A 13,473-nucleotide genomic window follows, 5' to 3' on the forward strand; every position below is an offset into this window, starting at 1 on the left:
CAGTTTCCTAATTCTCCACTTATTTCTGTAATTCCTTTATCTTGAGAACAATTCTAGAAAATCACTTCAATCCAAAACCTTCATGAGCTCATGATCTTCCTGAAGTGTTATACCAAGTGGACACAAAGTTACAGCTGTCAGCACATTTAAAGTCAATATTTATGGCAGTTTGACATCTGTATGTTGACAGATGAATTTTAACCAGACAGAATTTATGTCTCCAGTGAGAAGTAGCAAGAAGTAGGAAATTTTGATTACATCAATGACAGCACAATTGGTATAATCTTCAAAGGCTTTTGAACTTTTCAGCTACACATGTTAAATCCATAATTCATTTTATAGATCATTAACAACTATGTAGCACAAACCAATCTTACACTTGGACAAGGATTTCTTTCGGACACAGTCAACTTCTTATGTATATTTTAGTGGCAAAGCAACTCGTCTTTGCATTGTTCACTTCTCCCATCACCCCTTGGGACATATTCACCCATTGCTATGTTACTACAGGTACAAAGTTTTGCATTGAACCAAGTCTAAGAGCACAGAGATCTGCAAACCGGAGATCAGAATGTCCATTTCCTTAAGTGTACACAACTTAACATCTGTTAAGCCAAAAGTTTCATTAAATAAATCACTGTGAGTTAAAATTAATTTCACAGATCAAAGCAAAGAGCTAAGCTATTGTTTTATCTGCTGATCTTTCACTTATGCTGCTGCTAGTAGGGTCAGCATTATGAGCCATTCTCAATTCACTTGAAAAATTGGAGTGAGTCATCATCTTCAAAATCAGAATCAGGTTTATGATCACTGATATATTTGTGAATTTCTTTGCTTTGTGGCAGCAGTTCAGTGAAACACCCAAAAATTACTACGTTACAATAAGAAATGTATGAAAATAAATAGATGCAAACACGAGGAAATCTGCAGATGCTGGAACTTCAAGCAACACACATCAAAGTTGCTGGTGAACGCAACAGGCCAGGCAGCATCTCTAGGAAGAGGTATAGTCGACGTTTTGGGCTGAGACCCTTCGTCAGGACTAACTGAAAGAAGAGCTAATAAGAGATTTGAAAGTGGGAGGGGGAGGGAGAGATCCAAAATGATAGGAGAAGACAGGAGGGGGAGGGATGGAGCCAAGAGCTGGACAGGTGATTGGCAAAGGGGATATGAGAGGATCACGGGACAGGAGGCCTAGGAAGAAAGACAAGGGGGAGGGGGGAAAGCCCAGAGGATGGGCAAGGGGTATAGTGAGAGCGATAGAGAGAGAAAAATGAGAGAGAGAAAAAGAATGTATGTATATAAATAAATAACAGATGGGGTACGAGGGGGAGGTGGGGCATAAATAGATGTTGCAAAAGGTGAGGTAGTGTTGATAGGTTCACAGTTTGTTCAGAAATCTGATGCTGAAGGGAAAAAAACTGTTCTTGAAATGTTGAGTGTGTGGCTTCTGGCTCCTGTACCTCTTTCCTGATGCCAGCAACGAGAAGAAGGCATGTTCTGGAGGTGAGGACATAATTACAGATTCCACCTTCTTGAGGCATCGCCTATTGAAGATGGCGATGGTGGGGAGGCTGGTGACCATGATGGAGTAGTCTGAGCTTGCCGCATTCTGCAGCTTTTTCCATCCTGTGCATTGGCGCCTCTGTACCAAATGGTGATGCAACTAGTTTGAATGCTCTCCATGGTACATCTATAGAAATTTGCTAGAGGCTTTGGTAACATAATAAAGTTCCTCAAACTTTTAATGAAATATATTGGGCCCAGGATAGATCTTCAGGAAACTGAAGCTCAAAGTGTCCAATGCTGATCTCTTGATGAGGATTGATGTGTGTTCTCCTGATGTCCTCTTCCTGAAGTCAAGATCAGTTCTTTGGTCTTACTGACTTTGAATGCAACACTACTCAACCAACTGATCCATTTCACTCCTGTATGCCTTCTCCTCATCATATGAGATTCTGCCAATAACAGTTGTTCTTTCAATGAATTTGTAGCTGCTGTTTGAGCTGTTTTGAGCCTAGCCACATAGTCATAGACAGAGTAGAGCAGTGGGCTAAGTACATACCCTTGAGGGTCACCAGTGTTGATTGTCAGTGAGGAGATGTGATTCCTGATCTGCATTGACTGTGCTCTCCCATTGAGGAAGTCAAGGATCTGGTTGCAGTGGGAAGTACAGAGACCCAAGCTTTGGAGCTTATTGACTAGTACTGAAGGGATGATGGTGTTAAACACTGAGCTGTAATCGATGAGCAGCAGCCTGGTGTAAGTATTGATATTGTCCAGGTGGTCCTAGGCCAGGTGGAGAGCCAATGAGATTGCATCCACTGTAGACTTATTGTGGCATGATTTCCTCCTGGCCATGACCAAACTCTCAAAGAACTTCATCATCGTAGGTGTGAATGCTACTGGGCATGATTGATATTGCTTTCAAGCAGGAGGGAACCTCTGACTGCAGCTGTGAGAGATTGAAGATGCTCTCGAACACTGCAGTCAGTTGGTTGGCACAGGTTTTCAGTGCCCTGGTGGGTATGCCATCAGGGCCCGACTAGTAGGGGTTGTGATGCTGGCCTTTGTGGCAGACATCACAGGGTAGCCAGATGCTGCAGGGATTCACAGAGGTATACTTTTCTCCCTTTCAAAGCATGCATAAGAGGCGCTCAGCTCAGTGGGACGTGAAGCCTCAGAGCCATTCATGATGTTACGTTTCACCTTATAGGAAGTAATGGCCTGCAAACCAAGCTATAACCAACGTGTATCAGATTCTGTCTCTAACTTCCCAGAAATGCTTTTTCACTCTTAAGTTAGCCTTCCTCAGATTATTCCTGGACTTCTTGGACAGTACTGGATCGCTGGTCTTGAGCACCACAGATGTAGCCCTCAGCAGACTGCGAATCTCCTGATTCATCCGTGGCTTCTGGTTTTGGAATGTCCAGCATAGTCTCGAAGGCACACACACTCATGCACACATCTTGAAATCAGTGATAACTGAGGAATACTCATTCACATCTGAAGATGAATTCCTGAATATGGTCGAGTCCACTGATTCAAAGCAATCCTTTAACTTTGGCCTCCCTTAACCATACCCTCAGTGTCCTTGACCACTGTAACCCATACTGTAAAGGACAGTCCAGGTTGTGAAAGACAGTCTCTGTTGTGAGTCATAGAAAAGTACAACACAGAAGCAGGCCCTTCGGCTCATCTAGCCCATGCTGAAAACATTTAAACTCCCATCATCCTGCACTGGGACCATAGCCCTCCATACACAAACCATCCATACAGTACACCTGTCTAAACATCTCTTGAACATTGAAGTTGAGCTCGCATGCACCACTTGAACTGGCAGCTCATTCCCATAATCTCACAACCCTCAGAGTGAAGACATTTCCCCTTACATTCCCAATAAACTTTTCACATTTCACCCTTAACTCATGACCTTTAGTTGAAGACTCACCCATCCTCCATGGAAAAAAACATACTTGCATTTACCCTATTTATACCCTCATAATTTTGACACCTCTATTAAATCTCCTCTCAATCTTCCCTGTTCTATGGAATAAATTCCTAACCTATTCTATCTTTCCATGTATCTCAAGTTCTATGTCCAGTTCTAGTCGCCTCACTATAAGAAGGATGTGGAAGCATTGGAAAGGGTACAGAGGAGATTTACCAGGATGCTGCCTGGTTTAGAGAGTATGCATTATGATCAGAGATTAAGGGAGCTAGGGCTTTACTCTTTGGAGAGAAGGAGGATGAGAGGAGACATGATAGAAGTGTACAAGATAATAAGAGGAATAGATAGAGTGGATAGCCAGCGCCTCTTCTCCAGGGCATCACTGCTCAATACAAGAGGACATGGCTTTAAGGTAAGGGGTGGGAAGTTCAAGGGGGATATTAGAGGAAAGTTTTTTACTCAGAGAGTAGTTGGTGCGTAGAATGCAATGCCTGAGTCAGTGGTGGAGGCAGATACACTAGTGAAGTTTAAGAGACTACTAGACAGGTACATGGAGGAATTTAAGGTGGGGGCTTATATGGGAGGCAGGGTTTGAGGGTCAGCACAACATTGTGAGCTGAAGGGCCTGTACTGTGCTGTACTATTCTATGTTCTATATTAAGTCCTCCAGACCCAGAAACATTCTTGTAAATTTTCTCTGTACTTTTCAACCATATTTACATCTATCCTAGAGGTTGGTGACCAAAATTGCACACAATACTCCAAATTAGGCCACACCAATGTCTTATACAATTTCAATATGACATCTCCTCTCTTATACTTAATACTTCGATTTATGAAGGCCAATGTGCCAAAAGCTTTCTTTACAACCCTATCTACCTGAGATGCCACTTTCAATGAATTAGGGATCTGTATTCCCATATTCCTTTGTTCTACCATACTCTTCAGTGCTCTACCGTTCACTGTGTAAGGCCTCCCCTGGTTTGTCCCACCGAAGTGCAACACTGTGACGGCACAGGTTGGCAATGCTAATTCTCCTACTAACATTGCCCATTTGCCTAGTTAGTCACGCCTCCTTGTTCTGTCCCTGATCTAGTTTCCCCAGTAGTTCACACAGTTTGCCCTACTGTTCTGCAGTTCTAGGGAGTTCACCATTCACAGACCCCAACAGTATAACAATTGCTAGCTTGGCTAATCAAAACAATCCCTTCAGTTAACATGCTCTGCTGGTTTATAACTCATTAAAGATCAGGATTCTAGACACAGGCATTCCAGACAGTTTCATTTATTTTCACTCAAACTGTTACATCAGTTTGTCGACAGCAGAACGGCCCCAAAAGACCTGAGGGACAGTTTGTGGTGTCCTAAAATAATGCCTGGGTTAACAGGATGACTGGTGGTGAGGCATTGTTCTTTTATAATCAACTGAGCATGTGGACACTGATCTGTGGGCTTAAGTAAGGCATTTGTTGTGGAATAAAACCGTAGGATGTTAGAATCCCTGTGCAGTCCTCTTTTATTGTCATTTAGTAATGCATGCATTAAGAAATGATACAATGTTCCTCCAGTATGATATCACAGAAACACAAGACAAACCGAGACTAAAAAACTGACAAAAACCACATAATTATAACATATAGTTACAACAGTGCAAAGTAATACTGTAATTTGATAAAGAACAGACCATGGGCACGGTAAAAAAAAAGTCTCAAAGTCTCCCGAAAGTCCCATCATCTCACGCAGACGGTAGAAGGGAGAAAAACTCTCCCTGCCACGAACCTCCAATGCCGCAAACTTGCCGATGCAGCACCCTGGAAGCACCCGACCACAGTCGACTCTTTTTAATATGATTTCTTTAGGTTTTCTTAGTTTCATGGCTGCCTGTTAGGACACAAGTCTCAGGGTTGTATAATGTATAGATACTTTGATAATAAATGTACTTTGAACTTTTATAACAACCTTATGTTTCTTGCAGAAGTCTGTGATCTCTTGACAAATTTGTTCCTCTAAATCCCTTAGAGTGTTGGGTGTTCTATAATATAGCCCAATTAACAATGTCAAATTTCGCAGGTATTTCCAGAACTGTTTGGTTTTGATGGCATCCTATTTATAGCAGCAAAGCAGAAATAAATAAATGAACTGGTGAGATGTTATATTAAATAAACCAACATTATGAAGCGTTGCCAAGTAAATATCTGAAGATGGCCATTAGTTCCATAATATTTGGATCAGCAATGAACATAGATTTTTATGGTTACATTATGATTCATCCTTTGTGGAAGACATGGAAAATAAGATATAGATAGAGGACTGTAGATAGAGGAGTGGTGGTGTCTGAGACCCTGTAATAAACATTTTGCATGTTTAACAACATTTAGGTGTACTAATTATTTATTCAGAATTCTGATTCACAACTATGCAATGTCAATAGATAGACTGTAATAAAATAATTAAATAATAGCATAGTTCAAATGCCATCTATAAATTTGCTGTTGATACAACCATTGTTAGCAGAATCTCAGATGGTGATGAAAAGGCACACAGGAGCCAGATATACCAGTTAGTTGAGTGGTGTCGCAGCACCAACCTTGCACTGAACGTAAGCAAGTCCAATTAGCTGATTGTGGACTCCAGCAAGGGTAAGACATGTGAACACAAACTAATCATCATAGAGGGATCAGAAGTGGAGAGAGTGAGCAACTTCATGCTCCTATGTGTCAATATATCTCTGAGGATCTAACCTGGACGCGATGTATTGATGCAGCTATAAAGAAGGCAAGACCATGGCTATTCTTTCATTAGGAGTATGAGGAGATTCGGTTTGTCAACTAAAACACTTGAAAACTTCTACAAATGTGGAGAGCATTCTGACTGGCTACATCACCATCTGGTATGGGTAGACTACTGCTCAAGACACTTGTGCAGTAGTTGCAGAAACTTGTAAGATCAGTCAGCTCCATCATGGACGCTAGCCTCCATAGCATCCAAGATATCTTCAAGGAGCGATGCCTTAGGAAGGTGGTGTCCATCGTTAAGGACCCCACCACCCAGGACATGCCCTTTTCTCATTGTTAATGTCGGGATGGATGTACAGAACTCTGAAAGCACACACTCAGTGATTCAGGGACCGCTTCTTCCCCTCTGCCATCTGATTTCTAAATGTTCACTGAACCCATGAACACTGCTTTTTACTTTATTGCACTACTTAATTTAATGAATTAATAGACATATATATGTGTAATGTAATTCAGATTTTTTTCTCTATATTTATTTATCATATATTTCAAAAAATATAGTAAAAAAAATTTCATGACATATGCTGGTGATATTTAACCTGATTTTGAAATAATTATTTTAAAGTAATTAAAATAAATCTCCTCTGGTTAATACAAATGAGTTAGAAGTTTTAATTCCTATTTAGATTTATGTAAGTCATATTCCTGACTTCCTGATAGCCTAGTCTTACTCTTGTTCCTCTAAACTCCACTTGGTTGCTTCTTCTGCCTTGAAGTGCTGCTGTGGAGAAATTCATCTATGGTACCAGCTACACCATGCTGGAACAGTGATGGTAGAAGTGAATTTTTAGGGTGGGGGATTAATGTCAGACGGGTAGTTATGGTGTTGAGTTTTTGTGAGTTTTTTTTCTGCTCTCACTTCTCAGACCATATTTGGTTGCTGAATGCAAACATAGACTGCTATATTTTCTGAACATGCAAATGTAATTTAACATTGTGCAGTCAGCAGTGACCCCATTTTTAATATAATGAAAGGCATGACATTGATAAAGCAGCTGAAGATGGCTAGAGTTATCACAGTGCCCTGATGCACTCTCAAAATGATGTCCAGGGGTCAGAATGATTGATCTCCAACAGCCATAAGACCATAAGATATGGGAGCAGAAGTAGGCCATTCAGCCCATTGAGTCTGCTCCACCATTCAATCATGGGCTTATCCAATTCTTCCAGCCATCCCTACTCCCCTGTCTTCTCCCCATACCCTTTGATGCCCTGGCTAATCAAGAACCACAACCAACGTCCACTGTGTGAGTGTTGATGAAATTTGACTGACTGTTCTGATCTCCAGAATACAAAATATTTCCAGTATTTTCCAGTTTTCTTCCTATGTGTGAGGTTTGACTAAAACCAGTAGAGTGTTTTCTCCTTGAATCCTATTGATGTTAGTTTTACTCTGGATTCTCGATGCAGTATTTCATCAAATATCAAAGATGTTAAGGCAGCTACCTTCTGGAATATAGTTCTTTGGACCAAGCCTATGCTATTTCTGCTCTTCTGCTAAATGTTTGCTACATTTGTCTCTATAGATAAGAGTAAACAACTCCATACAACGACGGAAGGAGTACAAGGTGCTGTTCATGGTGACATGTATGGTAATTTGTTTCCTGCTTTGCTGGTTACCCTATGGAATTGTGGCTCTTGTGGCTACTTTAGGACATCCTGGCCTGATCTCATCATCTGCCAGCATTATTCCTTCAATCTTTGCAAAGAGCAGCACTGTCTACAACCCCATTATCTATGTATTTATGAACAGACGGGTAAGATATTTTTGAATGTGTTTTCCCTTTTGTAATTTGTATCATGGAACAAGTCACAGGCATGTTAGCTTTTACCTATAACTTCCTCAATTTGTAGACATGGTCTTAAATCCTCAAAGGGATGGTCCTTCACTCCAGCCATCCGTGAATGTGATGTAATCTTGGCGATGAATTCGCAACAATCGTATTTTGTGATTGCCTGAGGTAAACCTATGAAACATTAATAATACATGTTACTATTCTTATCATGGTAAGACATGGATTATTAGTGTCACCTTAAAGGCATGGTCTGTCAGGCCAGGTGCTAACATGTTCACAGGGTAAATTGAAAAGACTTCTAGGCCAATAGCTGAAAATGGCACCAATACTGACTATGTCCGACTGGTAACAGCTAATTATTGGCAAGAGCAACATTAGAACTGAAGAGCCATTTAGTACTTTGAACCTGTTCTGAAACTCAGTTAAGTTCATGGCTGGATTGTGTCTAAATAACTCCAATTGCAGGCCTTTGTTTTGTACAACTTGGCTAACAAAAATCTCAGTTTCTACATTTCAATTGACCTAAACTTGACAGGTATTTGAGAAACTTGGTTCAAGGTTATCACTGGCTTTCACCAGGACAAAGGAGTCCTTATATTTCCTCCAAACCAGCATTTTCTGGTTAGTTGACATAGCTAGTGGTATTCTGCAGTTGGGCCCCTTCTTTTCATGTTATATGTCAATGATCTGCATGATGGAATTGATGGCTTTGTTGCAAAGTTTGATGATGCCAGATAGGTGGAGGAGTAGGCAGTGTTGAGGAAGCCCAGTGTCTGCAGATTAGGAGAACCAACAAAGAAGTGGTAGATGGAATAAAGTGTAGGGAAATGTATGGTGATGCACATCAGTAGAAGCAATAAAGGCGTAGACTATTTTCTAAACGGGGAGCAAATTGGAGGTGCTCATGCAGGATTCCCTGAGGGTTAACTTGCAGGGAGGAAGGCAAATGCAATATTAGCATTCATTTTAGTTTTAGGGATTTTTAATTTTGGTTTTCCAGGAGAAGAAATAATTTCCCTCCATTTTTCAAAGAACAATGATAGCTCAGTGGAAAGTCACAGTTCAGATGACTAGAAACCTGGACTGCTGATCGAGAGACATGAGCTTCATTGCAAATTCAATCTCAGCTGCTCATTTGGAATCATAAAAGTAGCGTCAGAAGTTTACACATAAAACTGAGATGTTAATAGTAAGTCAACTGGTTTACCAGGGCCTCGGAGAAAGGAAATGTGGTGATCCTACCTGGAGTACCCTGCGCTGATTCTGGACCACATTGCTCTTAACAAAATGATTGAGGAAACTAATAATTTCATAGATTGGGGATAGGAAATTAATGCTAATCTAGCGGCTGATGTCAAAGCCTCAGAATAAAGCAAACCTACCTTAAGTTGCTCACTTAGATCCACCTTAATCTTCTTGCTTAAGAAAGTATAAATCTGGTGCAGACAACCTATTGTCATAATGTAACTCGTTAGCATGCATACTGAATTCAGCCATTCTTTCTTTGCTGAGGTATGGTGCTCAGAACGAAAACAATTCAAATTTCTAACCAGAGCAATGTATCTCCAGTCCCTTGTATTCTTTAGTATGCTTGCTTTTAATGCTCAAACACAAGGAAATCTGCAGATGCTGGAAATTCAAGCAAAACACACAAAAAGTGCTGGTGAACACAGCAAGCCAGGCAGCATCTATAGGAAGAGGTACAGTCGATGTTTCGGGCTGAGACCCTTCATCAGGACTAACTGAAAGAAGAGATAGTAAGAGATTTGAAAGTGGGAGGGGGAGGGGAGATCTGAAATGATAGGAGATGACAGGAGGGGGAGGGATGGAGCTGAGAGCTGGAAAGTTGATTGACAAAAGGGATACAAGGCTGGAGAAGGGAGAGGATCATAGGACAGGACGCTTAGGAAGAAAGAAAGGGGGAGGGGGGAGAAACCCAAGGGATGGGCAATAAGTTATAGTGAGAGGGACAGTCCTGATGAAGGGTCTCGGCCCGAAACGTCGACTGTACCTCTTCCTATAGATGCTGCCTAGCCTGCTGTGCTCACCAGCATTTTTTTGTGTTGCTTGCTTTTAATGCTGCCTTTTCCCCATAATTCCGTTTCTAGCAGATTGTAGATTTTGATCACTTACCACGTCAAACAGTTGCTCCCTGTCCTCATCCCAATATGAAAATTTATTGAATAAGCTGTTCATTAATGAAGGTTAGGCAAGAGGAAAATCTTTAGAAGTGTAAATTCTGAGTCAGTTTATCTTTCTGTTCATTCGTCTGGGTAATGTTCATATTCTCACCATCACCAGTAGATCCATGCAATATTCCTTGACTAAGTTAAAACGAAAGAAATGAAGGAAGGAACTGGACTATTAAACCTTCAGCCAAATGCAGAAACCACTGACATTAATTCTTAGTTAATGCTGATAAATTAGAATATTGATATACTTGATGGGCAGCATGGACAAAGTGGCCTGAGGGGTCTGTTTCTGTCCGGTACGACTCAATAAGGTAGAAATGATTTTTCAAGCTGATTCAGATTTTCTAAATTTGTATCAAATTTTTAATTGATTACAAACACACAAACAGGATAATGCTTAACAAGGTTTAAAAGGTACCTGTGACTGAAATCTATTTTTATATATTTTCATTACTTACTAAGTCAAGACCGGAATTGTCTGGAAATGGCAAATGTAATTCTAGTTTTCCAGAGTTGGTTTAAAGGGCTGAGTCATTGTAGATATATGCATGATATAGTGTATACAGTATGCATTCCATTACTTTCAAGAAAAGGGAAAGTTTTAAAAAGTTCACTGCTTAAATTACAAGATGGGATTGCCTCTATTGTTGAAAGATTTCATTCCAAGTATGGTCCATGTAGAGGTACCCTCAGACGTTTAATACTTCTTCCTTTTCAGTAATAATTTCTTTTAGAATTTATTCTGAATTTTCCAACAGCAATGTCCCTTCCATAAGGAACACTATTGAGAACTATTCATTTAAAACCTCATCCACATCTTCTTATTCCATGCAGACAGGTCCATTTTGATCCCTATTCTTTCTCTGGTTGCCATCTTGAACCTAAAGTACTTATAAAATGCTAAGGAATTTCGGTAATCTTGAGTATCAGTGCTGTTTCGTGTCCATGCTTTACACTTCTACTTGCTATTTGAAATGATGCTACAAGGCGAATAAAAAAACATACTGAAAAGCAAGGATTTATTGGAATTTTATATTCCAATTATCTCTTGTAGCCTTTACTAAAAAGTAGGATTACTGAGTAACTTGCAGGTTATTCTTTTGTAATATTGTGATTTTGCCTTCAGGGAAGGTCTCATGGTTGTTGCAAGATGCTGATCCATTTGATTCTTACTCTAGTATTGACTAATTATAACTAAAATGTAAAAAAAAAACAACAAAATTCTACTTGCCCAAGTGCAAGATTTTCCAAAATGCCATCAGACATGGACTTGAATGCTTAAGTAGCATGAAACCCAGTGTTTTCCCCATTAGACCAACTAATGATTATTCTAGAAAAATAAGTTCTGCACATCAGTTGAAACCGTTGTGTGGTTATTCATATCTTAACTACATCTCTTAAGGGATAGATGATTATTGACTACAACGTAGAATATAAAAGCACAGGAACAGGCCCTTTGCTCCACAAGTGTGCCCAGCTAATTAAGCTAGAAATTAAATACCAACTAAACTAACCCCTGCTGCCTATATAAATGTCCATATTCCTCCATTCTACACTTTTGTATGCCTACGTAAATGTCTCTGTTGTATTTGCCTCCACTGCCACCCTGGCAGAGATTCCAGACACCCACCATTTTCTGTGTAAAAACATATTGTCCAGCACATCTCCTTTGAACTTACTTCCTCTCATCTTAAATGCATGCCCTCTCGTTTGAGACAATACAACCCGAAAAAAAAATCCCAGTTTTCTACTCTATTTATACCTTTCATAATCTTGAAGATTTCTATTAGGCCGCCCCTCAGCTTCCGGTGTTCCAGAGAAAACAACCCAGGTTTGTCCGAATGGTCCCTGAGCACATGCCCTCTGATCCAGGCAGCATCCTGGGAAGCCTTTTCCAAAGCCCCCACATCCTTCTTAATTGTTGGAATCTTTTGTACTCCTTAGTGTTTGAAAAATATTAAAACAAACATGAGAGAAGACACACCATTTCATTGGGTGGAAGAGATAGATCACAAAAGAAGATCGCTGAAATGCTTGGGGCCAGTATGCCACCAAGTTCTGAGACAAAACAGTGGCAGTAGGAGATGACCAAGAATGAAAGAGCTGGTACTCTCAAGGCATGGTGCTTGTGCGGTAAAAAATGTTTATTGATCTACCCACGTGGCCGGTGTCTGTTAACACATCAGCAAAATCCATTAGTCAACAACTGGTATACTACAGATTGTATTCCATGCACCACACTGCCCATCCCTCATAAAGTAACAACTTGCAGCCACTCAGCACTCTAAGCTTGCTTTTCACATTTTCTACCATTATTACAATTCTTAAACAAATGTCCTACCAGAATGCATAACTTCCCTACTTTTGTACTGAATTCCCTGAGCAATAAACAATAATATTGTTAATATTTCTAAATATTTGCTATATTTATACAATAGCTATTTATGAATTATTACTTATCACAATTTAGATAACATGCTTTTATTTACTTATTCTGCCAAAATGGAACTTTTACATTTTCCCACTTTATACTCATTTGCCAGATCCTTGCCTCCCTGAATTAACTCATGTATATAATTTTATAATCTTCTTATATCTTTTTCATAACTTTTCTTTCTTTCTTTGAGTTACCAGAAAATTAAAACATATCTTCAGCCTCTTTACCTAAATAATTATTGTAAATTATAAAAAGTTGAGGGTCAGTTACAGACTCTGTTACCTATTACGAACATGTCAAGCAGAAAAAAATCATTTATTCTCTGTCTGTTAGCCAACTAGTCTTAAACCTACGTCAATCTATATTAGTCCTCGCTTATTTTGGCCACCAGTCTTAAAGAGAAGGAATTTTGTACAAGTAAGAAATCAAGTATAATCATAACCAAATGAACCTAAATTCTGTTTGGAGACACAAGAAATAGTAGATGCTGGAATATGGAACAAACAAAATGCTGAAGGAACCTAATAGGTCAGCAGCATCTGTGGAGACATTTCGTGATGAAACCCTGCATTTGTCTCAACCCATTATATTGGCTATCCTTCAATCTCCACAAATGCTGCTTGATCTTCTGAATTCCACTAGAAAAGGGGTTCCCAACCTTTTATATTCTGGGTCCACAAAAGAATGCCTGCTCTAGAATTTTGCTTTTTTTTCGCTTCAGTTTCCGTTTGTATCTTTCATGTCTATTTGACAGGCTCTCTCAGCTCTTACTGGAAACTGTATTTTAAGTTTCATCTTATAA

The 13,473-nt window shown here is 39.8% G+C and overlaps 1 protein-coding gene across 1 annotated transcript in view; it reads left to right on the forward strand.

Moving 5' to 3' along the window:
• Positions 1 to 13,473, forward strand: part of LOC140197034 (opsin-3-like) — a 67,403-nt gene that overhangs the window by 39,962 nt on the left and 13,968 nt on the right. Inside the window, exon 3 of the mRNA XM_072256967.1 lies at positions 7,773 to 8,003. Within this exon, the coding sequence (XP_072113068.1) occupies positions 7,773 to 8,003 (231 nt within the window). The remainder of the gene's footprint in view (positions 1 to 7,772; positions 8,004 to 13,473) is intronic.

The sequence above is a fragment of the Mobula birostris genome, chromosome 4, assembly GCF_030028105.1.
Source record: "Mobula birostris isolate sMobBir1 chromosome 4, sMobBir1.hap1, whole genome shotgun sequence".
NCBI classification, from domain to species: Eukaryota; Metazoa; Chordata; class Chondrichthyes; order Myliobatiformes; family Myliobatidae; genus Mobula; species Mobula birostris.